Genomic DNA, 26,712 nt, shown 5'->3' with positions numbered 1-26,712 from the left:
TATGTAGAAACTATTTTCGCTTCGCCGCGAATTTGAAAGGTCGAATTCAAAACGATCCGCAGAGAACCTCATAATCAGGCCCCAGGTATGAAACTATTCCAGATCTGGTAAATGGATTCATTCGGTCATAAAAGACTTATGCCTCTTAGATTAGGCAAATAAGGTGTTAATTTTTTTTCCAACAGGTGACATTAGAAGAGATAAAACATCAAAAACACCTAATCTCTCAAATGGGCTTTAAACCAAACAAATTTTTATTTTTTGCAAAAGAAAAGACCCATGTATTCATATCCTATATTTTTTTATTTTATATTTTTTTTAAAAATGATTCGATTATAATTCTTGTTTAATTAAAAAATCAAATAAGGCTAAAATTTAAATTTCCATATAAACAATAAACAGTTATCTTTTAACCCAGTCTCACTCACAACTATTTTTACAAAAAATAACTTTTATTCAAAAAATGCATTTAAATAATATACAGACTTATAAGACGCATAAAAATAACACTAATAAAAGCTAAGATCAGAAATATTGAGAGAAAAAAATATATATCTATATAAATAAAAATAAGGAAAATATGAAATAACAAAAGAAAATAAAAACATTTTATCTAAAATATTTCATTTGATGATTTGTTTGTTGAAGATGAGAAGGCTGCTGTAGCTTCGCAGTTTGAGGCGTGGAAGGGTGGAAATCCCGCTGAAGTCTTCGTGCGTCTGAGGCATTATTTAAATGCTTCATCACCAGAGGCAAGTCGTTTAGTTTCTCTCTCACCAAATGAGGCAGATCGTCATGGTGGGCGAAGTGTGTGGATGTTCCACACGATTGGGTGAAGGTTATGCCACCACCTTGCTCTTGGGGAATCACCGAGATGTTCGATCCGTCGTGGTATTGAATTTGTACAATTCCATGGGATAACTGGATGTTGAAGTTGAAGCAAATTAATGATTTGAAAAGTGGTTAAACAGAAATGAATGAATTTACCTCAGTCGCGATACCAATTCCTGGAACATTAACCCTCTTAATTGGAATATTCGATTGGACAGCGGAGGCATGGCTGTGCGACTCTCCTCCTCGAACCGAGGACAGTGTACTGATTGAGAAGTTAAAGGAACCCTTTTGGTAGTAAAAAGGAGATATAAGTTTAAAGGTGTTTGTCTTTCTGTTTTGTCTTCTTACCTGTTGCGACTTTGGAGTTGAATATGCAAAGTTAGTGTTGTCCCTCAGGCTTGTAACTTGTCCTGGCACCTGCTGCACTGGCCGCTTTCCTATAATTGCAGGGAAGCACACCGTCCCATTGCCTTGGACCAACTGCAAGGCATTTGAAATCGCATGGCAATGCTTCATACACTCCTCGAAGTGTTGATGTAGACATTGCATAGCCACTGGGAGCATGTTCACCGACTCGGTCAGTGTTCGTCCATTCTGATCGACGACCTTGAGAGTATTCGACGATTTGGTGATCTTGGCGCCGTTGTAGAAGAAAGCCTCAAAGTCGACCATGCTCTCCATCAGCTGGCACTTTGCCATCGAACTGTAGTAAGTTATTTTTGGAGTCTTACCTTTGACGAGGCTGACAAACCGAGAGGCGTAAATGTACTTCTTCCAGTGCTTGGATGGTAGATTTTCATAGCTGAAGATCCCATCAGCACTTGTGGGAGCCTCCGGCGGTTCGTCACGGATTTGAAGGCCTCTGGAAGAGCGATAAAGTTAGTTTGAAGGTGCAGAGTTGAAAAACAACCACTCACCTTGCAGGATCTGGTTGAAAGATAACCACTCTATGGCCATCCTTAGAAACCCAGCAAATATCAGTGATTCGGTCTTCCTGCACTCGACTCTTGTACTTCACGAATTCGATTACAACTTCGCCGCTTTTGAGGATGCTCATGATGGCATTCTTGGTTTTGTGCCTCGTGGGGAGGAGTCTCTCGGTATTGAGCGGAGGAACGCTTATTTTTTCTTCGACTTTTGCAGCTACGACAACGGGTAGCATCGGTGGTGTAGGCGATGGAGCTCGGAAGGATTTCGGTGGCAAGCAATCGAGTTGGCCGTAATGCAGAGCGGGCGGTTGGTTTTCATTACAAAAGTACCCACCGCCAGGATCCACTGGTTTCTGGGAAAATTGGTTGAAATGTTGAGGATATGTTGGGGACTCCTGTTGGAGGGGTGGCCATCGACTTCCATCGGTTTCCATGCTATCGAACTGCTGTGGCTTCTGATTCTGGAACGATGAGTAGTTCGAGGGAATGTAGGGATGATTTTCCTTAATTTGTCCCAGAGCAGTCGGTGTGAACTTCTCGTTCGACCTTGAACGCATCAGTTGTCTCGAATTTCCAGAGGAACCTGCAAAAGTTTTTCATGAATTCCTCCATCAAATTGGTACAGAAATCTATGCCCTTACCACTTGCGAATGTTATGATTCCACTGTCCACGGAGGACACGGTGCTGTTGTAACTCTTGTTCTCAGCAAGTGCATGCTTCGTCATAAATGGGTGTCGGAGGACTTGTTCCAGAGAGATGCGTTCATTGGGATTCTTCCGCAAGAACTTGTCAATCAAATCCTTGGCTTCGTAGGAAAGATGATCGGGCATGTCGAAGTCGGACATGACGACTTTTGTTAGAGTGGATTGCACTGCATCGGTATCGAAAGGCGGTCGTCCCACGAGCAGCGTATAGAACATGCAGCCCAAGCCCCACACATCCGCTGGCAGGCCATGAGACAGTCTGGACACAACTTCGGGAGAAATGTAGTTTGGAGTTCCTAATTCAAGAAATCCTCAACTAGAGACTTATTCTGGATTTGAAATACGAAGTAAACTTACCACACATTGTCATGTGTTTCTCAAGGGGAGTCTTAAGTTGTGTGGCCAAACCAAAATCGCCAATTTTCACATGCATTTCTTTGGTTAGAAGAAGATTGGACAGCGAGATGTCACGGTGGAGGATCTGGTGGGAGTGCAGATACTGCAGGCCTGATATAACCTGTCTCATGATGCTGGCAGCCTCGGATTCGTTCATGGGACGCATACTTTGCTTCAGATAGCGATGCAGTTCCCCGTTGTGCGCCAATTCCAGGACGAGATAGACATAATTTTGGTCTTGAAAGAAGGTGTACAGTTCCAGGATAGATGGGTGCTTCAGTCGTGAGTGGATTTCGACTTCTTGACGGACGCGGTTGGTCATTCCGGCACCTTGAATGAGCTTTTTGTCGATCTAAAATCATGACACACAAAACACTTGTTAAACATCTTAACTGAGTTGAAATTTATTTGAATTTACCATTTTTATAGCAACCATGGTATTTGTTTTTAGACATCTCGCTTTGTAGACGCTGGCAAAGCCTCCTTTTCCCAATAATTGCAAGACTTCGTAGTCCTTTGGTCAACGAAAAAAGATTGTTAAGGAAATTCTGTTGTTTAATGGAATAAACTCACTTCAATTTGTTCACCCAAGCTGGCAGAATGTATAGACATTTTTATTTGTTTAGTTCAAATGCAATCAATTGGATTAATTAAATAAATTTAATACATTTTTGGAATCATAATGTAAATAAAAACAATTTTCAAATCAAATAGAAATGGCAACCGTCAAAGTGGCGTGTCGATAAGGTAGTTTATTGTAGCGTTCATTGAAAATAAATTCAGTACAATTTTGAGTGTGTTCAGAAACTTAACTAGTTAATGGACTGTTCGTACTTTAAAGCTATCTGTTCACTTGGCTTCTTAGCTGATCAGGCTCCTTTTTGTTTCTCAACTAAGAGACTTAAAATGGTTATCTAGAATTTAATGCTTGAAAAGTTAGTGAAAATCGATGCACAACTGTTCTCTTCTTTACTTTTTTAAGACATTAAAACAAACTTGTGAGGTTTACTCAAAACCACTGCAGCGCTTTGGAGAAAACCAAACTTATTAAATTTTATTCAAAAAATTAAAATCAATTATTTTAACCCGAATAGCTTATCTGTGTCGTTTAAATGTGGGAAATCCACCTTTTGCGTACATATTTACAGCAATGGTTGCAGGATTTCGTCGTCAAGGAACTGTAGTTGATATTTCTAGCACTTCCCGAAGTAAGACAAATGTGTGGATAATGGGTAAGCCCACCACTATTCCGATAAACGAAAATATTCGTGCAGAAATACATGCACTATGCCCAGATGTCCTACAGAGTGTTACGAAAATACTTTTAAAAGATTCGCAGCTGTTAGCTTGAAGCTGGTGCCAATGTGGGGGTCATCATATTCCGTATAAGCCCAAAGAAATATTCATAGTTTGTGATTCTCACAACAAAACTGAATCTATAAAAGTTTTTATGACTTTGAATTAGGAAGTCACTATTGGGGCCAATTTGATTATCACCGATTCCTACCTATCTGTCCATGTTATTGTTAAAACTTAATCAAGAATAAAGTTTTTGTTGACTTTTCAGCATACGTTTTTCTAGCTTTCATGCCATTGCGTAAATGAATGAACAAACTGTATTCCAAATTATCTTTTACTAAATAGAACTAGCCATGCAAAATTGGCTGATTAACGAAATCTCCAACTAACTATTGAAATCATAGATTAAGATTTTAGTGAACAAACCCGTTCTATGATTGTAGCCTGGAAATAATCCACCTTCTAAGACAATGAGTATTATAGATTTATCAAGCGACGAGAAATATATAATTTGTTTCACTGAAGTTTGCATCACTATTCCTAAAAAAACTATTTCCAAAATGTAAGAATAGTTATGTTGTGTTTAACTTATTACTTTTCTTATTTGGAATCAATTTTTTTCCTTCAAGATTTTATTTATTTTTATTATAAAATGTTTCTTTTAAAGTCAGAAATTACAGGTCTTTTTGATTTGTCTTTACAATCAGGGGTTGGTTTGAATAGAACAGGTTTAAAATAATAAAGCGAGGAAAGCCTGATAAATCATTTACAAAAGTATAAATCCTTTTGTTTCAACTCTTACTGTCTTATTGCTAATTTTTGTAACTTGCCTTATACCCCTATGACAAGTTGGCGTAAGTGTGGGATGGAAAACAACTTTCCGACGAGTTTTAGACCCCAATTGGAGCTAAGCAAGAATGCGTTTTAAGCGCGCTACTGTTTAGTCTGTACATGAACGATATAACAAATTTAGTGAGAGGGGGTATAGTGCTTAGAGGAAAATCCATTTATGGTCTCATGTAGGCTGTCGATATAGTCTTCCTGGCTGAATTTATGGACGGAATGCAGCTGACGATTAAACATTAGTGCTATTGCAAAGTATGGAAACTATTAGTTAATTTGTCATGGTCCAAAATAATGATATTTGGAAGCAGTGGAGGGAGATACTCTAGAATGGACAAAGGGGCTATTCAAGAAGATACAGTAGAAATAGTTAAGTCTGCTATTACACGATGAATCTAGATAGAAGGAGTACAAGTATCGATAGAAACCTCCGAGCAAAAGTAGCGGAAGCTAAGCGTACAATGTTTGCTATTACACGATGAATCTATATGCATGCGACACTTCGAACAACATAAGTGCAAAAGAGAAAAAAAATTCGAAAACATAAGACGCAGGAAATACGACCTGTGTCGCACGGGTAAAATTTTTCTTGCGACAATTTGACGTTTCTCTATTCTCTTATTATATTCTCTATTCTCTTTCATATGATTTCGTTGTTCGAGAAGCAAACTTCGACGGACAGTTCATTTTGTTTACATTTTATTTACTACGCACAATTGTTGTCAATATAAATCCTTTCTATATATAATAAAACTCATAAATTTTACAAAACAAAATGTTTTTTATTGATTTTAAAGAATAACAAAATTTTCTAGATTAATAAAAGTAAACAGACAAACAAACAAGTCGATGGCGAAATAAAAATGAAAGAGAACTGTCAAAATAGATTAATGAATCTAGTTTCAACGTGTAATAGCACTTGAGAAACAGGATAGGATCACAAAAAAGAATTCGAAGATGTCGCATGCATCTAGATTCATTGTGTAATAGCAGACAATGTGTTTAGTGTGGAGAAACTGTTATTTGAGAAGTGACATATTAAAAAATACTAATTTTTTCGAGCAGCTGCAGCTGCAACTGCAATTCTTTTTTACGGAGCGCAAGTGTTGGTATACCTGTCGTTCGATGCAGTGGATACATTCCTCCGTTGTTTCATCTAAAGCACCTTAATGTTGCCGAGTACGATACCCACCTATATGCTGCACTTAGAAACAGGAACAGCTCCCCTTTTCTTGAATTCTCTCAAATTACATTTGAATTATGTGGCAAGAATTATAGAGACAGGAGAAAATAGGATTCCAAGGCATTATTAATTCCCAGCGAACGATTGCTCAGCAACTATTTCAATATCAACTCAAGATAACCTTTCTTCTTTTATTCCAAATTTGATAATTTGTTGATGAACATCGGAAACAGAATGTACGATAAGTTAACTGATTAAGTGGAACCATATAGAATATAGATCTAACTACAGTAAAGTTGACCACTTTTTGGAAATAAACCTACTTCTTGGCCGAGCAAACCATACGAAAAATCTTTACAATCTTTAAAGTCAGATATGAAATCTTCAGTTGAAATTTTATTCCTCGCTGTACAGATCTTCCTCTATGGTGTGATTTTTGCAATTGGAGAAAAAGTGCAAAAGGTTCTTTTAAATTGTTTTGTCGTTTGTTTTAAAATTTTAAATTTCCTAATATCTCCCTTAAATTAATCAATACCTTTCAAGAAATTATGGGTTGCATTATTGAAACTAAAAATCGGAAAGAAATGAAAAGTCATTTACCTAACAGATATAGACTGCTAGTAGCCTAGCCAACTTCACGCTGGTCTCATCTATTTCTTAACGCTACTAACTCTTTTGTAGGTTCGTATTTTGCTTGTTTTTAAAAACTTTAAAGTAATAGATATGTCTTTAGTTTCTTTGATCAACCCAAACCTTTTTGATACAAAGAAACCGCATTTGGCGTTTTTTTCGCAAAATCTACAAGAAGGCAAGCAAAGCTAAGGAGGTAGAATCACTCTTAAAGAAAATGTAAAAATTTGATAAATAAATTAAAAACATAAATAAATACTTGTTAGCCCCAAAACAATGATAAATAAGTAGTACCCGTGGTGTGATGGTAAGTGCATTGGACTTAACACAGTGCCCGTATGGGACCAGTAAGTTAGTTGTAAGATATGTTTAATAAGGCTAGTTTTATGAATGTTTGTCCAGCTTTAAGATATTTTTTTAAGAATAAATAAATAAAAATGAGGTCTTTGGTTCAAACCCTGCCTGTGCCATCTAAATTTTTTCACGGATACTGCATCTTGCGAGGAATTGACAAATCCTCCATGAATAATTAAGTACTCGCGCACAGGAATGGTTGAAATTTGTAAGACACTAAGTCCTATGATAAGAATTATTTATTTGCGTTTATCTCTAAAAAAGGCAAGAATGAAAACTCTTGCTTCAAGGAAGAAAGTTGTTCCATTTTTCTCTTAATTTAAATTTGTAAAGTAAATTAGTTATTTGTTTTATTACAATTTTACAAAAAATATTTTATTTTAGTTTATTGGTTATAAAAAATGACTAATGTAAGCGGTCTACAAGTCATCTTTATCCATCTTCATGTAAAGCTCTTGTTATGTGAAAATATAAAGAGTTCCATCTTCTTCTAACTCACACAATAGCTTACCAAACTAAAGTGAGACAACATAATCCCATTAAGAATCTACTACAATTCTTCGCAAACAACAACAAATAAAACTGCTTCGTTCGCAACAGTTTTCCATCATCATTTGTCATTTCACTCTCGCTCGCAGCCAGCTCGCCCATCTTCATCGCCTCGACATTCGCCTTCGCCCTCGCTCACACTCGCACCGCACGACATTCTTCTTCCATCTTTTCTGTCGTAATCACACACGCATTACAGAGACCTCTTGCTAAAAAGAAAAACGACACAAAAATCGAAAAAGAAAAGAAATTTTCCTTTCCACCACCCGACCAAAAGAAAAAGAACAAATTCTTATGAAATAATATGCAATTTTCGTGATTTATCACAAATCACAAAAGCATTTCCTTACTCGAGCAAATGAAATTCTGTTTCTGAATTCACATGAACTTTTCATCTTCCAGTAATCGAGTTCGAATTCACTTATTTTCCGAATACGAAAACGAATCCGAATTTCCTAGATTTAACTTTTTTGCAAATCAAAAAAGTACTTCCATCCCATTCGCACTCGTCGTTTCTCGTAAATGAATGAAAATAAAAATTCTGTTCGCCATCGCAAAATGAATTGAAAAATATTCCCGAGTTTGAGTTTATTTTATTTTTGTTTTTTCAAATTCAATCTCAATTCATTCCTTTGGGTTGAACCCGAAAGCTGAAAATCATAAACTTTTTGGTTAAATGTTAAAAAATCGTGAACCGTGAACGTGATAAACAAATTGCAAAAGTGGAGAAAAATTCGCTGCTGAGAAAACTTGGTGAGCGAGGAAAGTGATTTCCAAAAAAGAAAAAAGTGATAGTGATTTTGACACTGTGAACAGTGAGAAATGGAAATCTTCGCTAAAAATTGGGAATAGTTTTTTTGAGTGAAAACCCAAGTGATATTGTGATAAAAACATAGAATCTCCTCGCCTTGATACCAGGAAAAGTTTTATAAGAAAAATTGTGTTTCCTTTGCGGTCGTCGCGCGAGTGGTTTGGGCTTGAGATTTGTGTTTTTTTTTTTTGGCCACGGCGGAGGCAGGCACCACAGCTGAGGCTAAGGCTGTGACCGACTACAAGACCTCGTCGCTCTAATTGAGACCGAGATCGAGACAAACCATCCCATGACAGGTTGACATTGCGAGAGTGCAACTTTCTTAATTCAGGTGAGTTGGAGTTGTTATCTGTTTTTTTTGCATTTCTCCGAGAGTTTTATTTCTTCAGATAGTTATTTATTTAATTTTATTTTTTTTTTGATAAAATTTAAACTTGATTTATTTTTGGGTTAAAAGAAACCAAGAAAAATGAAGAATCACCTCCAAGGAACAATAAAGTGTATATTTGTCCTTCTTGCTCTCTTCGCAAATGTCATTTTTTTGACAGCTGTCGAAAGTTCGACATAACCCTAAAATGTCAGGTTCCAGTTCATCGATGTTGTTTTAGGATTATTTTTTCTGTTGAGTTTTTGGCATAGTTTTTGGAATTATTCTTTTTTTGGAATGAATTTCAAATATATTCTTTATTTGAAGGAATATTTATGCAAATAGCAATTACAAAGTTTTCAAATTGTGAAAATGTAAATTTCGAATATGTTTTTGTTGAGTGAATTGGATGAGCACAGATTTTCTATTTGTGCTGGAAAACATTTGCATAGTGAAACGATGGAAACATTTTGTGTAAATGAAAAATCAAGTGAGTTTTTTTAATGTTTTAAATAAGTTTTTTCGTTCAGAAAGTGACTTATCTTAGTTTGTATGCTAAATTTTGTGCTCCATTCTTGATATAAAGAAGATATCTTGTTGATCTTATGTGATTTTAGTACTTTTATCAAATGAAAGTGATTTGCACATCTACCCGCATTACATTTATGAGAAGTTTAATGGTCTTGGGAATGCTTGGAGTCCAAAAAAAGCTAGTTAAATTTTAAAAGAAAAACTTCTTTTTAATTAGTCCGTAATGCAAGTATCGTTTTAGACTTTAATTTCGGCTCGTAAATAAATTAAAATAATGAATACGTATATAAAGAAAGAAATATTGGGTAGAGTACATACACAGTGTAGGATATCCAGAATATCCAAAAATTTAGTCCGGGACCTAAAAAATAAAAAAAAAATGAATAAATGAATTCTGTAACGCTTGCGATCGAATTTGTGTTTTTCTTCTTTTTTTTAGTTACATGAAGCAAATCGATCGGACGAGCGAAAACGTTCATTTTTGTACCTAAAAAAAATGTCACCCCTGATCCATGCACAGCGCATGTTAAGTATGATAATATTTTGGTGTATAAGTCCACAATGGGTTTATTTTATAACCCGCATAACCCAATGCATTAAACTTCTGGTCTACCGGGGTAAGCCAAAGATATTTCTAATTTACTTTGTGGATTCCCTTATTTCAAAAAACATATAAGTCGGATTCCTATTCTTAAGAATTGAGATAAAATTCAGGTATTGATAGATTAAATTCCAAGAAGTCAAAACTGAAATAAGGATTTCGAATTTTAAAAGCACTTACGTCAAATGATGATTATCAGCCATCATCATTAGCTTTAAAAACATCTTGAATACTAAACGTTTCTTAATATAAAGCAGTAAAACATTATCTTTACATCGTTTTGTGTGAAAAAGTGTGTTTTATTGCTCCCTTATCGAAAATGCGTGCTTAATAATATCAATAAATCCCTTATTCGTTGGATTAAAAATTGTCTTTCCAACTGTTGACTACAAGTTGTTTTAGGAAGAATCAAGTATGAAACCCACAATATAAATGCCCCAGGGTTCCCTTTTCCTCGTTTCTATAAACGATCTCCTGCACGATCATTTGCAACTTTTAATCCAAATAATTGTTTCTTAGTTTTTTTTATATTTGTTTAGAGACATACTTTTTCTTCGGGACTCACATTAGATCACCAGCTCATTAAATTCCGACCTAAACCGTATACATTTTAATGCTTCGAAACCCAATTCTGTCTTGCATCGTCAAAGCGAGATTCAGCTGTAAAGATGTTATTAGGATCAAAGATGTAAGTTTCAGAATTTATAAAGCCAACCCTACTAAGGAAAACCGGAACATGTTTAAACTAGTTAGAGAGACTTGTAACGGATACGACACATTCAATTTTTGCATGAGCAGAAATTACGGCAAAAAATACTACAAAGTCCCAAAGGTAGTAAAAATGTCTGTTCATTTGTAAAAAATGTGCGCAACACTACGTCATCGTCAGTTCCTACGCTAGTTGCCAATGATACTCCTTTTGTAAGCTCGATTGTTAAAGCCAATTTGCTTGCAGCACAGTTTGCTGTTAAATCGATGCTGCTAATGAGTGACATAATTCCTCCTGTAATTGAAAGCATAAACGTTTCTATGGCACAAATCTTCTTTCGCACTCGTACAGTGGTACTCAAAGATCTTGACATTCACAAATCCGCTGACCCGGATAATATCTCCGCTTTTGTTTTGAAGAGGTGTTCTTTAACGCTGGCAAAAACACTGCGTAAGCTTTTCCATCTGTCGTGTTCTACTGGTCTCTTTCCGAGTGGATGAAAAACTGCATTTGTCCAGCCTGTCCCGAAAAAAGGCGAGTCCTCATCCCCCTCTAACTATCGTCCAATTGCACTTAAATCCTTTCTTTCCAAGGTCATCGAAAGGCTGATCAATATTCAGGTTGAGAAATATCTTAAAAGTAAAATTATTGCACTTGATATTTCAAAGCAAAAGCGTAAATCTCCTCCAATGCCATTTTCCATGAGTAGTACTTGCGTCGAGGAAACTGCACAACTATCAGTCTTAGGTATGTGCATCAAAAACCACTCGTTGTGGAGTGATCGCATATTTGACATCGCTAAAAATGCTTCTTAGTGTTTAGGTTTTCTCAGAATGTAGGAAGTTTTTTACCCCTTCTGATCTGGCAATAATTTACAGAGCTTTTGTTCGTCCAAAACTTGAGTATAACTCTCATATTGGGGCTGGTGCTCTAATTACGTACTTGAGTCTTCTGGATAGAATTGAAAAAAAAGCTCTAAAAATGATTGGCGATCGTTCTCTTACGGAGACATTTGCTTTTCTTGAACACCCCCGCAAGATTTCATGCTTGTCATTGTTTTATCGTTATTTGTATAAGAAAAGCTTAATACCTACTTCCGTTTCTAGTAATGCCCATCAGGTTTCCCTAACTTGAGCCGAATTGATTCGTTTTTAACCCGTACTCTGTCTTTCAATGTCATTGCAATGTTTAAGAACTTAATACCACTGTGCAAAACGGACACCTTCTTTCTGACCCCTTTCCTTTTTTTCCTAATGCTTACAATGCGTCTCGCTTATTAAAGTTATAGATACAAAATAGCTAATAGTAAGTAAGGGGTACGAAGTTAGTGTACAACAATTTAGTTTGGGATAAACCGGTTCATCCCAAAGAAAGTTCAAACAAGCCAGAAAGGCCTGCAACGCCCATATTCGACGGACTAAATTTGTACATGACCAAAAATTCATCCTCTTCATCGGTTCCTACGCTCGTTGTCAATGACACTCCTTTTGTTAGGTCTATTCTATGGGACCAATCTATTTTCGCACTCGTACTGTGGCAAGAGTCATTAGAGATCTAAACACACATAAATCCGTTGGTTCGGATGGTATCCCCGCTACTGTTCTGAAGACGTGTTCTTCAACGCTGGCAAAACCACTGCGATAAGCACTCTTATCGGTTTGCATGAATCCCTGCTTCATTGGATTAGTAATTACCTTTCGGATCGTTCAATACAAGAAGTATTGGATGGATTCAAATCTGAAAACCATGAACTCCTTTTGAGACACTGAAAACAATTTTTAAAACTTATTAATTGACAAGAAACAACGTTACTTGAGAATTATTGGTCTTTTATATATTTTAACCCACTTTTCTCTTATGTTTCAAAAAATGTTTGTAGCTTGCATGCTAAGAAATGTTTTTAAATTGTTCATAACTCTGTCTTCGAAACTTTCCCTGTAACCAACCTTTCTCCAGCTTTAAGTTACTTATTTTGGAAGTTAAATTAAGTTTATTCATTGTAAGATAAAAGGTGATGGATGCATCAGCATTGGCAGACAAGAATCTCAATTGGATATCTATGGATCTATTGTGCTCTCTAAGAAGTGATCACGATTTAGATGGGTTATGGCTGAGAGAAAGTAGGTCGTTAGTTGTTGGTTGGGGTTGCGCTTCCCTGAAACATCCTGATTTTTGTAAGAGGCGCGAAGAAGGGCATTATACGATCACGGCAAAATGCCGGCGACGCGCCGCCGTGTAGCAACCGTCTACTGCCATTACAGTATACGGCAGCTGGACGGCGCAATAAGCTTAGTGGCGTACGTGACGAAATGCATGTTTTCACATCATACGATTTTATTCCTGCGGCAGAGTTCGATAAGCCACTTTAAGACACGATGAAAAAGTATGCTAAGCAAAGGAACCCTGCATATATCGTGTTTTGCCGTACGGTTAAAACCGTATAATGTATAATTAGCCATTGATCCTGTTTATGCCGTCCGGTTTTTTGCCGTACGGTCAAAACCGAGTAGTGTGAAACAAGCCTCTTTCTTCGCTTTGCCTGTTTAACTATTCTATTAATTTTGTCCTTGATTGGATTTGGCCATCGTTCTTTTCAGAGGTCATCACAATCTTGCAGGCTCCAATAGCCCAATCGTCACAGTCAGAGAAGTTCTTACTGCATACAGGACCATGGTTTTCTTGATTGTCAGGCATTTATAATTTGAATTACTGGTTGACCGGACGTAAGTCCCACCCCACCACATCTTAGAAAACATTTTGGAAGTAAGCCGAAAATTAAGGGTGTTGGCTCCACCAAAATCAACTCAAAATTAAAAACATTTACACACTCATTCTTTCGGCAACCCAGAGACGTTGTTTAAAAATATTTAATTCAATCTTAATCTTTTTTAATTACCACTAATTAACTAATTTTCTTCCATATTTTATTTTTAGACTTTACAATATCATTGCTAGTCGTTCCATTGGCATTTTACTCATTTGCGAAATTATTATAAAAAGACAAAGAATGTGTAACAAAAACGGTGGCTGATTTTTATGTTGGCCCTGAGATTGAAAACATTGAATTTGACGACCAAAAAAAAACAATAGTTTCAAAATAATAAGACATCATAGTTCATCCAAATAAATACACAACAAAAGAAAATAGATACATCCTTTTTTCTAATAATTAAAATCAATATAATATATAAACAAAAATGGACAAAGATCGTCAATCGTTACGTCACAAGTCAAGTAAGAATCATCAATCAAAGAAAAGTTCAAAAAAAGACAAGAAACGTAAACGTTCTCGAACTGAATCCCTATCGATCTCAGATGAATCAACATCAAATCATCATCGCCATCACGGCTCATCGAGCAAAGCGGATAAATCATTGAAAAGCCAAAGCGCCTTGGTTGAGTACTCGGACGTGAGTTCGGAGGATTTCTCCGATCCTGAAGTCAGCGGCGAGGTCAACGATAAAAGTAAAGAAAAGAACATAGCGCCTGCCACCAAAAACGACTTAAAAACGAAGGGGAACAACATAGATTCGACTAGTAGCGACGATGGCTATAGCCTCAAACGTAAAGAGAGCCTTGAGATTGAGGAAAAAGTCGCCAAAATGTCACCAAGTCAATTGCGGCGAATCATCATTGGTTCGCCAATAAATTCCTCCTCGAACTCATCGTCGATGCAGAAGTCAACTACGAGTAGCGAGCAGAAGCGTCTGGCCGAGATGGAATTGGCAGCCGAGGAAGATGACATAGAGGAGTACCTGTCGACAGATGATAATTCTTTACTGGATGACGACGAAGATGATTCTGAATTGGAGCACAAACGGAAGCGCAAAAAGAGCAAAAAAGACAAAAAACATAAAAAATCAAAGAAGTCAAAGAAGCGCAAGAAGAAGCGACAAAAGTCAATATCGAGCATAGAGACTCTGTCCGATTTGGAAGAACTGCTGGAGCGGCCAAACTACACCCCACCGCCCGTCGGAAAGAAATCTATGTCGAGCAAGACTGGCGCCTCGCCCTCAGAGCGTTGGAATCGAGGCGGCGGTAGCGCTCACAACAATTCTACCACATATACTCCCATGAAGGAAGTCAGCCCGCTGTCCGTAGAAACGCCACCGTTACGCCCCAACAGCAATAACAGCTATTACTCGGAGTCAACCTCGAACTTGCCCGGTGCAAGCGGTGGCAGCAGCAGTATTCAACATCTTGCTGTGCCGAATTCAATAAACTCCGCCACTACTAGCATCCATGTGACAGCTTCTCACAGGCGCACAACGCCCAATCCCAAGCACAGGACACCCCCGATGCGTCCCATACCCGGCAGCAGTGGAAAGACACGGTATGCTGCCTCACCCCACACGCCGCCACTCTACAACAGCAACAAGACAAAGAACGACATGTACGGGAGTCCCAAGGTTTCAGGGATGGATCACTATCATCACCACCATCACAGGAGTAGTGGCAGCTTGAGTAGTCATCATCATCATCATCATAGGCAGTCGACAGCGCCGATGGAAAGCAGAAAAATTACCACAATTTCTCCAGGTAAGAGTTGGGTATCAAAAAAATATGAACGAATTTATAAACAACGTGGTTTTGTTTTTCTTACAGAACGATATCACCATCAACCCGCCACTCCACCCCACAAGCGCCGAAAAGCCAATGACGGCCGTCCTTATGAGTCGAGGCATCACGTTTCCCGCCAAGATTTCTACAACTACAACCGGTTCAATAAGAACAAATACGTACACAAGCGGTATACAAGGTACGATTATTATTTTTTAGCTTCCGTTTGTGGCTTCCTTTGCTAACTGTCAGCTTTACCTTTTCAGTCCAAGCAGCCCACAGTATGCGCAATACAGTCGACATTCATCGTCATCCCGTTCGCATAAACACAAATACACAGTGTCCAGTCCATCGCCAGTACGATCAAGGTCTCCGAGAAGAGATCGCTACTCTCGCAGCAGATCGCCGCGAACCTCCTCACATCAATACGATTCGCCATCGCCGAGGAGACGCTACTCTCGATCGCGGTCCAACTCCCTTTCGCCCATTGACGAAATGAAACAGAAGCGATTGGACTACAGCAAGAAGATTAGTGAGACAAGCCTATTCGCTGAGCTGGTCAAAGACAAGCACAAGCGGGAGAAGGCTCTAAAGGTTAAACAAGCTTGTTATTTATTCACTAGAAATAAAATTTATATTGAGTTCTGTTTTTGTTTCTTTTGTTCACAGGAAATTATTGAAAAGCAAGAAGAAAGCAACAGTAATGGAGCTTTAATCAACGTTAACGACAGTAGTCTCTCCAACGATTCTACAACGTTAGCAAAACCTGTGGAGGATGGGGAAGCGGCGGATGGTTCTTCCGGGCAGCAGCGCGTAGCGAATGGTGTTAAATTAGGCAATAACAATTTAGATATAGTTAACATTCCTATGCCGACAGGCGACGAAACAGCGAATTTGGACGCCATAGATGGCTCGGCGCCACCTGTAGGCTTCCTCAAGCATCCCAATATTGGCGATGAGGCGCCAATTAGTAACAACAATAGCCACAGTAGCAGTAACGACAACAACAACAAAAACATTTCGGACAAAGAGAATGATGTCTTAAACAAAACCAAAGTCAATAGTAAACCGAAAAGCCTTACAGCACTACCAATGCCGCCGGGAGTTAGTGTAGCTGATTTAGTCAATGCTCCGACGCCAAGTCCTCCACGGGAGGATCTAATGCCTTCACCTAAATCACCGACGCCAACGCCAACTCCAACACCAACGCCCGAGAAGAAAATAACCAAAACACCTGCATCTGCTGCCAACAAGAGTCTTCTAAATCTACCAATGCCTCCAATGGTGCCCGGCAGTGAAGACCTCAGTGGAGACGATGAGGTTATAGGTAGTCCAGACGACATGGACTTGAGTAGCAGTGCGAAGAACTCGAACAATTCCAGTTTCGGTTCGATCAAGAGAAAACGACCAGTGATCCTAAATCGTCGAGATTCCCGAAGCAATGTAAGAGACTGGGGCGAACGGTGTGTCGATGTTTTTGAAATTATTTCAAGAATTGGTGAGGGTACATATGGGGAGGTAAATTTTATAAAAATCTCAATTTAATTTACATTTTCTAAATCGTTTCTTATATCTTATATCCTTATAACAAAAAGGTCTACAAAGCCCGTGATAATCACACATCAGAGTTGGTTGCTCTGAAAAAAGTGCGATTGGAACACGAAAAAGAAGGTTTCCCCATCACGGCTGTGCGCGAGATAAAAATCCTGCGACAACTGAATCACAGAAACATTGTGAATCTACACGAGATAGTTACGGATAAGCAAGATGCTTTGGAATTCCGCAAGGACAAGGGTTCGTTTTACTTGGTTTTCGAGTATATGGACCATGATTTGATGGGATTGCTGGAATCCGGAATGGTGGCGTTTAGTGAGGAAAATAATGCTAGCATTATGAAACAATTACTCGATGGGTTGAACTACTGCCACAAACGGAATTTCCTGCACCGAGATATAAAGTGTTCCAATATCCTAATGAATAACAAGTAAGATTTTCATATTTTTTTAAGGTTACCCATAATCTGGAGGAAAGTATTTTAACCTTAAAAAAAGTTGAATTGTATCACACATAAAATTTCCTTTAGCTCTTTTTTTATCATAAAAAAGAAAGCATTTTCGAAGTCAGTCTTTACTCGTTCTCTATTCATGACGAATTACAAACCTCTGTTTTGATAAATCCATGAATTTTTTCTATATTTCTATTTATGAAGGTTGCTTTCAATCCGAATTATATACTTTATGCAAAAATGTGTTTCCCTCCATGGTATAAAAAAAAAGATCTAAGAACCCTTCGTGTCAAAAAAATTCATTATTACATTTGAAAAGCAAGCTCAATGCAACTTTTCGTCTTGCCAAATCGATATCATATTTTTGTTGATAACTTAAAGATCTTTCTTTATTTCCCAAGCTTATCGAAAGCATTGTCTATGACACTCTCCGTTTGTATTATAGATCAATTTTGTCTAATACAACTAATATCAAGAATTAGAGAAGGGAAATGAAATGAAGCAGACTATCACGTAAAGACAGGTGTTGACAATACGGTTGATTGCCATTGCTTCCAATATCGTACCTCAACATAATTAGGACAGAAAAACGGTACAGGTTTCGATGTGTTTCGATTCACAATCCGGAAAACCGTTAGGGTTTTTAAAAAAAATAAATAAAAAGTTAAAACGACTTAGATCATCGATAGTAATTGGGATGTCAGGTCTTCTTCGTTGCACCAAATACAAAAGTCTACTAACGACTTTTTAATCGGTCCTTTTGCCGGTTTCATATTCTTTGCACATCTCATTAAATAGGTTTTACTATTTTCCATTTTTGGCGTGTTATTAATCCTTTCTTTGGGGAAATCGTTTCTTGCCATGCGCGTTATAGTTTTCCCTTCACCATCTTGTTAAGTTTTAAACACCTACTTGTATTTAGCTGCCTTTCTTCTTCTAGTTAAATCAACAGGTGCCCATGTATTATTATCTTTCAAAGATTTAAATTCATGGCGTCTCTTCAATTGTCATTAGGTCAATATACAAATCGTTTCTGAAAGATAAAGACGTAACATAGTCAACAAACTTGCGTGGTATTAAAACTTTTTACGAATTTATTATTAGTGATGAACCGAGTTGCTCTGTAAAGATTCATGTTCTTCAGATTTGGCACTAAGCATTTCTTTATCTATGTTAGTGGCTATTTCTTCAGTACACTTTACATTTTCTGTACAACAAATTCTTCTTTTTGCTTAGAAACGTGGATCCAATTCTATTTTTAATTCTGTCCAAATTTCTTGCGGAGTTTACTGACCTTATAATCATATATTATTATCATTAACAGACTCTGCCCAATATGATTTATCGAGCTCAGCGACAAAGTTGGATGAGGTCACTTTCCACTTGTTCGCGTCACCTGATCCTCTATCCTGAGGGCATGGTTCGAAGACTTTCCAAGCCGGAGCATTTCCATGAGCTCTACGTGACTCAGTCGTTTGGCTTATATCCTTTTGGCTACGTTTACGTTGCTCTACAGCTCATTCTTTCATCTTCTCCACCGAAGATCACGGGGAGAACTTTTCTTGAACTGACTCAAGGTCTCTGCATTCCCTTTTATCAGGATAGGGATGATATGGGTCGTATATAGCGACTCTCTGGTTGTTCGAGAGAGGGCTTTACTACTCAATTGCTTTCTTAGCCTAAAGAAACAGCGATTAACAAGAGTAATTCTTCGTTTAATCTCAGCACTGGTGTTGTTTTCTGCGTTCATAGCAGATCCTAGGTAGACAAAGTCTTCAATTATCTCAGAGTCCCGACTGTCGTTGGTGACGCTTTGACCGAGATTTCGGTGTTGTAGGTCCTTTCTTGATAACAGCATGTCCTTTTTTTTGCCCTCATTAACCGTTAAACCCATTTTTGCCGCCTCTGCCTCAATACTCACAAAAGCGACATTGACATCACGCTGTGTTTCATCCGACTATGTCAATGTCATCAGCATATACTAGTAGTTGGACAGACTTTTGAAAGATAGTGGCTCTACTGTTTACATGAGAAAAATCGCATGACAGGCGTCTAAAGCCTTTTTTGACATCGGAAGATTCTGTTAAGTTGTTTCGAGCCTTTATGGAGCAGTGCGAATTCTCCATTGTCATCCTGAAGAAGAGATGGTGGGTTTCGATTTGATTTTCTTGTGTTTTTCTCAGAATCTGCAATAAATATTTGATTGACTGTGGATTTGATTGGTTGTTGACGATTTGCTTAAGACGTTTACATATTAGGGCAGAGATAATTTTGCAAGCGATGTAAAGGAGACTGATTTCTCTAAAGTAGCTGAAGCTTGGAGGGTCTCTTTTTTTCTTCTGTATCGGCCAAACAATATTGAGGGACCATTCATCGGGTATGCTTTCTTTCGACCATATTTTACAAATAAGTTGGTACATGCTCCTTACCAAATTATATACACCTGTTTTGAAAAGCCCGATATTCAAGCCATCTGCTCCAGCATCTTCGTCACAATGGTTTGATTATGCTATTTTGCGAGCCTATTTTGCGTTGGTGCTCTGGTATTTAACATAGCTTTTTAAAACAGATTCAAATTTTGTCCAACATATTCAGCTCCATTGTCAAATCACCTTTATGTTGAGTTATATTTTGTTTTTTAAGATTTATTTGAATTCTTTAAAAAAAATCTGTTTTTAATAAAGGTTTGAAAAACCAATAGTTTTGTTTTTCATACAACAACAAAGATGTGAATGAATAAGATCCAACATGGTCTTAGTGCTTGTGCCTGTGTGTTTGAATGGTAAACAAGTTTGCTTATTTTTAAGACATACCTCCCACTTTTTCACAAAATGGATGTCTTGCTAAAAGCTATTCCTTCCACTGCTCCAAATCCGCATAGTTAATGTGGCCAAAAAGTCTACGCCATGGCAACAATTTTGGGTGATGCACTTTATTTTACTTATTTTAGTTGGCGCTACAAGGCATTGTTTTGTTGGCCTCAAGTACTAACTTTCGCCAGCTTACTCGATCTCTAGCTTGCTGCCTCCAGTTTCGAATACCAAGTTGAGTGCATCGGCATCAACTTGATCACTCCACCGAAGATGAGGCCTGCCTCACTTCTTGTTCCCTCAGACTTGGCGTTGGATACCTTACGCGCTGGAGCTTCGATGTTCATTCAGTTTTTTGACCAGAGTGGCAAGTCGCTGTACAACTCGTATAGCTCATGATTATATCTTCTCGGCCAGATGTTGCTTTGCCTGTCACAACCTTGCTCTCGAAGATACTAAGAGATCCTTCATCCGCCTGGGAGAGGGTCCATGCTTCTGCACCATACAGCAAGACTGCGATGGTTAAGGTTTTGTACAGTGACTCTTTGGTACTTCGCGATAGAGCCTTATTTCTCAACTGCTTGCTTTGGCCAAAGAAACAGCGATTAGCAAGGGTGATTCAACGTTTGATCTTCGTTCTGATGTTATTTGCAGAATTAACAGCATTTTCCAGATAAACAAATTCGTTTACCACCTCGAAGTTATAATTGTAAATTGTCACGTTTTGACCAAGTCTATGGTGTGAATCGACTCTATTTGATGACAGTAAATATTTCGTTTTTTCTTCGTTAATGACAATACCTATTTTATTCGCCTCAGACTCGATGTTAGAGAAGGCACCTGTCACTGCTCGTTTAGTTCTTCCCAAAATGGCGATGTCACCTGCATATCCAAGATACTGTGTGGTTTCAAAGGTTTCGTTCGAGTCTCTTCCAGCTTTATAGCAGCAACGAGCATCTTCCAACGTCATCCTGATAAGTCGTATCAGTTTGGTAGAAATACCAAAACTCAACATTGCACTGTTATTTCGTTTCGGTCTACACTGTCATAAGCTGCTTTAAAATCGACGAAGAGATGATTTGTTTCGATGTTATGTTCTTGGGTCTTTTCCAGAATTTGGCGTAGAGTGAAAATTTGGTCGATAATAGACTGGTAAGGGCCACTTAGTTCGTCAGTAAATGGGTCCAGGCGTTCACATAATACGCTTGACAGGATTTTGGTACGCGATGTTTAAAAGGCTAATGCAGCTGTAGTTAGCGCAGAGAAGGAGGTCAACTTTTTATGGCTCGGGCAGATGGTGTTTAAGTTCCACTCGTCGGCATGCTTTCTTCCGACCACATTTGTGTAACTAGCTGGTACATGCTCCTTACCAGATCTGCTCCAGCGTACTTAAGAAGCTCAACCTGCAGTCCGTCATCACCGGCCGCTTTCTGTATGCCACAATCTGTATGTCTCCGTTTTGGCTTTGTTTGCCTGAGCACATTCGAAGTCAAACCAGGAGTTCGTTGGTGGCGGCTGTGAGAAACCTAGCACCTCTTCTGCAGCATTCCTGATGGATTGTTTGCAAGGCTCCCATGATGTGTCTCTGGACACATCTCGTCCGTTGTAGGGTTTCTCGCAAGCTCTAGGGGTACTCGGTCGGCAAAGGTATTGGCGGTAACCTCCTGCAACAGTCTTCCAAAGTTGAATCTTCTCCTCGTGGTTGTTGTTCACCTAAGAGCTTCCATGGATATTCGTACGAGCATTTTAGCACCAATTATGTAGTGGTCGGAATCAATGTTGGCTGATGTGTACGTACGAACGATTAGTATGCTAGGGAAGTGTTTTCCGTCAATAGCAACATGATCGATTTGGTTGCATGTTCGATCATCAGGGGACCGCCAAGTACCTTTGTGAATATCTGCTTGGCCTTTGATTGATTGAACACCACCACCGTATTTACTGGAAACTAGCTTATTGCTAGTTTGCCTAAATCTCAGGTATATGCAAGACCTTGCTGACAATAAAACTGATTTCTACTACTCCTATCCTCTTGATCTTGACTAATTTCAGACTTCAGGGGCGATACAAATTTCTAATTAAACACAATGTTATGCCATAACATTCATCAGTACATCTTTCCTCCCGAACTTAAAGAATCTACGATAATGCCATTCAATTTTTCTGTTTTATTCTTGATCTATAAGTTATTTGCGACACCCAGTGAGAGTCTATTTTGATCATATTATTAACAAGGCCAACTCATCCCTTGGATTTGTAAAACATTGATCTAAAAATTTCTAGAATCTCTTTATCACTAAATCCTTATAGACTACCATCTTTAATCTTAAAAACGCTAAGCAAGTCTAGTCTCTCCTTCAGAACTTTCACTCTCAAAGAAATAAACTTATACAGCACAGTTTTTTTCCTTAGCATGTTAATGTAGTCTTATTACCTTATGAATATCTTTGAAAACTTATTAACTTGCAAATCTTTCAAAAACGCCGCCAAGTTGCTTATGTCCTCTTTTTTCGTATATTTTTATTCGTATACTGGGACCACTGACTCTTACTTTCTCCTAGAAAAGGTGTCCATTTATACTAACCCTTTGAAACGTCAAACATACTATGCCTTTACCGTACAGTCATAAAGCTAGACTTATCCGTCGAAACCAAACTAATCAAGATAAGAGACACGTACTAATGACAAAAGATTCCCTTCCTCAGTTTATTTAGATAGACTTACAGATTATATCTTTGCATTCTTTGTTTCAGCGATTCCTTTTCTAAAAATGCTTCTTAAAGAAAATAAGATTAGATTATGAGTGATCATAACAATAAAATTATTATTCACTTCTCAGGGGTGAAGTCAAGTTGGCGGACTTTGGTCTAGCTCGTCTTTACAATGCCGAAGATCGAGAGCGTCCGTATACCAATAAAGTGATAACATTATGGTATCGATCGCCGGAACTGCTACTCGGCGAAGAACGTTACGGTCCATCGATTGACGTCTGGAGTTGTGGCTGTATATTGGGTGAACTTTTTATGAAACGGCCGCTGTTCCAGGCGAGTTCGGAAATGCCCCAACTAGAGACAATAGCACGACTATGTGGCTCTCCAACACCCGCCGTTTGGCCGAACGTAATCAAATTACCTCTGTTCCATGCGATCAAACAAAAGAAACTCCATCGCCGGCGGTTACGCGAAGAATTCGAATTTATGCCAACACCTGCGTTAGATTTACTCGATAAAATGCTTGAGCTAAATCCCGACAAGCGGATAACAGCCGAAGATGCGCTCAAATCGCCATGGCTTAAGAATGTCTTCCCAGAGCAGTAAGTTTTTAAATGTCTATAAAGAATATTTGAAATTTAATTTTATCTTTTTAAATTCGCAGAATGCCAACTCCAGAATTGCCAACATGGCAGGATTGCCACGAGCTCTGGAGCAAAATGCGGCGAAAACGCGAGAAGCAAGAGCAATTGCCGGTTCAAGCAGCTGGTGGCCCGGTCGTTAGGCCATCAGCGGCCATAATCGATAGCAATGCCTAGCAGCAGCTGTATAAAATGAATTATAACGAAACATATAATAAATAATTTTATTATTTTTTGTTCATAAAACAAACAATTAGTATATATTTAAGTTTTTTTTTTTGTTAATTTCATTACAAATTTTAATTTGTAAACATTAAAGATAGGTGTAAAAAATTATATAAACAAAATAATAATTCTTCCTAAAGGAAATAAACTGTATTTAACTAATAATTTTAGTTACATTTTTACAATTATTATAAACAAGGAAAATAAAATTAAAAAAAAAAAAAAACAAAAACCTCTATCCTCAATAAGTTTGTAAATTTTGAATACAAATTAAAACAAAAATATAAATTAAATAAATTCATGCAATTTAATTACATCCTACATTTATAAATATATAAATATGTTATTTCTTTTCTTTATTTCTTAGTTTCACTCAACTTTAAATCAATTTTAAATAAAATTAAAAACAAAAAAAAACAAACAAAAACAAAATAAAATTATTCTTATTGAAATAAAATAACTGTATATTTTTATATTATTGCAATTTAACATGTATGTATGTAAGAAAAGAAATTTAAATATTAAACAAAGGTGTGAGAGAGACTGAAAATAATAATTACAAAAACAAACTCAATAAACTGAAATATTCTTAAAAACAACAAATACGACATAAAATCAAATTTTAGCAATCACAAGACAAAATTGTAGAAAAATAAAAATAAACATAATTTGAAACAAGAAAATAAAACTATTTAATTGTTAAACAAATAATTACAAATATTGAACAAAACAAAGTAATAACATTGAAATACAAACAATAAACAATTAAGAGCAGAATATATATTTAAAGAATAAAAATTATTATTATTATTATGAACTAAACTACTAGTAATATAATAAATATTGTATAATAAAAAAAAAAAACAAAAGTAAAACATTTCTCAAACGGGTGCATGGATACATTGTTTTAAGAAATCAAAACAAAAACAAAAGCAAAACAAAATAAACAAAGAAACACAGAATAATGCGTTCTTAAAGAAATACTTCAGTTTATGTAATCTTAATGTTGTTTTTATATTTAGCAATTTTTTCACGCATACATTGTTGTTTTTTTAATTTTTGTTTTGTTTTGTCTTGAAGAGAACAAAATCATTTAATTAAAAAGTAAAAAAATAAAAAACAAAAATAAAGCAAACAATTAAAAAAAAAGAAAATACATATATTAAGAAATTATAAAATAAAACAAAAATAAAAACCATACATAAATACATATATTTGAAATCTGTATAAAAACAAAATGTTTTATCTTAACGAATATAATAAAAAAATGTCATTATATAAACAATTTATCAAAAAACTGACTTTTTCTTTAAATATCAATTTTAGTAAAAATAGAAAAAAATAAAATTTTCCATGAAAGTTTTCCCAACTTAAAAAACAAAGAATATGTAAAAGTTTCCTTTGGAATTTATTCCAATAATTTATTCAATAAATAAACGAACGTTCATTCTTAATCTTTTGATTAGGTTGTTAAAAATGAATACCGTTGCCGTTGCAATCTTTGCAATAAATAAAATTTAAGTGGTGACCATTTTGTCAGGTGTCAAGTGATTTATTTGGCATTTCTCAAGGATTACCACAGGATCACCAGGGCGTAGATTCGGCAATTTTTTTAGTTTTTCATGGGTACATTCAGATATCCTTCAAAATTATTTTGTTTGTCTTGTTGCATGGAATAGGATTTTTTGCCGTTGGATAAGTGTCATCATTGTCTATATATTTATTATAGTACTCTTATGAAGAGGAACGATCGAAGCAACATCTGAGAGGTGTGGAGGTGATTTTTGTACCCCCTCAATAGTTGGGAAGAGTTAAGAATGAGGGAAAATTCAACAATAAATAAAGAATAGAAAATAGAGAAGAACATATTTGTTTTTCAATTCAATAGGGTGTTCCTGATAATTGTTTTTATTTTTGATACTCTTAAATTAAAAAAAATATATTTTATCTTTTTTATCAGTTTGTCCATTTTATATGTATATGTATATATTTATAAAGGGTCAATTTTAAAAAGCTATAGGAAAGTTTAAAAAAAACACATGAAATTAATAAAAATCCATGAAATTTTTATTTGAATCGATAGTACGGTCCATATAATTTAATTTCTGAAGATTATTTCATGCAAATGTTGACCTTGACTGCCTCTCAAGTGGTCTATCCGCTTAGTCCAATTTTCAATTCAATAATTTGCTAGAGTTGTTCGTTTGTAAGCCGATTCATGGTTCAATTATAGACCAAACTGAAGATGTTTGACAGTGAAACAAAACACGAAACGAGCTTCAAGTGTTTTAACCAGTGTTGCCAAAAAGATAATAATTAAAAAATCACCCTTTACTTTAAAAGAGACTCTTTTCTATTCAAAAGGATTTTTTTCTTAATAATTTTGATTGCGTCAGTACTTGCAGCTAAACCTCAAACTATCAACGAATTCCTTAGTAAGTTCTCATATACTAGAGACTTTTGAAACTTTTTTGTTGCTAAATTCCGAGACATGCTAATTAAATTAAAAATCCCCGCCGATATCAAACTAATGTTGAAGCATGGTCATGTAAATGTTGTGAGTAAAAAACTCTTGAAAAAAGGTGCAAACTCGGCATACAATGCTCTAACAATTATGTTTGAATCTTTTACAAAGAAAGACCTTAAAAGATAAAAACCGATAAAAGTTAAATGTTCTGGACTATATGAATTGAAGAGTCTCACAGAAGCAATTAATGTTATCATAACGATATCTCCACACAAGAAACACTTTCATTCTTCCAAATTACTACCATTTGATCATGATACCTCATATATTAGGCTTATACCTTCCCAATTTAGGTATTGACACTTGGAAGGTTAATTTTTCAACGTAGTTTTATATTATACTAGCCGACCCGTGCTCGCGTTGCTTCGCAAATTGTAACCACGAAAATTTTTTTATTCATCTGCTCATGTTCAGTGCAGTGCAACTGAATTAACCTACCCACATTTGTGTGCTCTTATTATCGACCTTCTTCGAGTTATTTGTAAAGAAAAT

The 26,712-nt window shown here is 36.7% G+C and overlaps 2 protein-coding genes across 3 annotated transcripts; one reads left to right on the top strand and one right to left on the bottom strand.

The window, feature by feature from the left end:
- Window positions 1-378: 378 nt before the first annotated feature.
- LOC129939799 (serine/threonine-protein kinase PLK4) lies at window positions 379-3,569 on the bottom strand. The gene is made up of 8 exons (XM_056047954.1): window positions 3,438-3,569; window positions 3,283-3,378; window positions 2,826-3,216; window positions 2,405-2,764; window positions 1,752-2,346; window positions 1,183-1,696; window positions 988-1,119; window positions 379-921 (listed from the first exon to the last, which is right to left on the bottom strand). The coding sequence occupies exons 1-8, from the start codon at window positions 3,474-3,476 to the stop codon at window positions 610-612; spliced, it is 2,439 nt and encodes an 812-aa protein (XP_055903929.1). The 5' UTR covers window positions 3,477-3,569; the 3' UTR covers window positions 379-609.
- Window positions 3,570-7,790: 4,221 nt separating this feature from the next.
- Window positions 7,791-24,785, top strand: LOC129942394 (cyclin-dependent kinase 12). 2 transcript variants are annotated; one of them, XM_056051304.1, is made up of 8 exons: window positions 7,791-8,864; window positions 13,676-15,280; window positions 15,347-15,500; window positions 15,568-15,895; window positions 15,971-16,819; window positions 16,897-17,285; window positions 22,956-23,429; window positions 23,492-24,785. In XM_056051304.1, exons 2-8 carry the CDS (start codon window positions 13,939-13,941, stop codon window positions 23,643-23,645), a joined length of 3,690 nt encoding a protein of 1,229 aa, XP_055907279.1. In that variant the 5' UTR covers window positions 7,791-8,864; window positions 13,676-13,938; the 3' UTR covers window positions 23,646-24,785. The 2 variants fall into 2 exon arrangements, with proteins under 2 accessions (XP_055907279.1, XP_055907280.1); XM_056051305.1 differs by lacking the exon at window positions 7,791-8,864 and adding an exon at window positions 9,225-9,390.
- Window positions 24,786-26,712: the final 1,927 nt, after the last annotated feature.

The sequence above is a fragment of the Eupeodes corollae genome, chromosome 1 (assembly GCF_945859685.1).
Source record: "Eupeodes corollae chromosome 1, idEupCoro1.1, whole genome shotgun sequence".
Taxonomy (NCBI): domain Eukaryota; kingdom Metazoa; phylum Arthropoda; class Insecta; order Diptera; family Syrphidae; genus Eupeodes; species Eupeodes corollae.
Note: the sequence above shows the minus strand (reverse complement) of the source record. Positions and strands in the feature narration are given on the sequence as shown.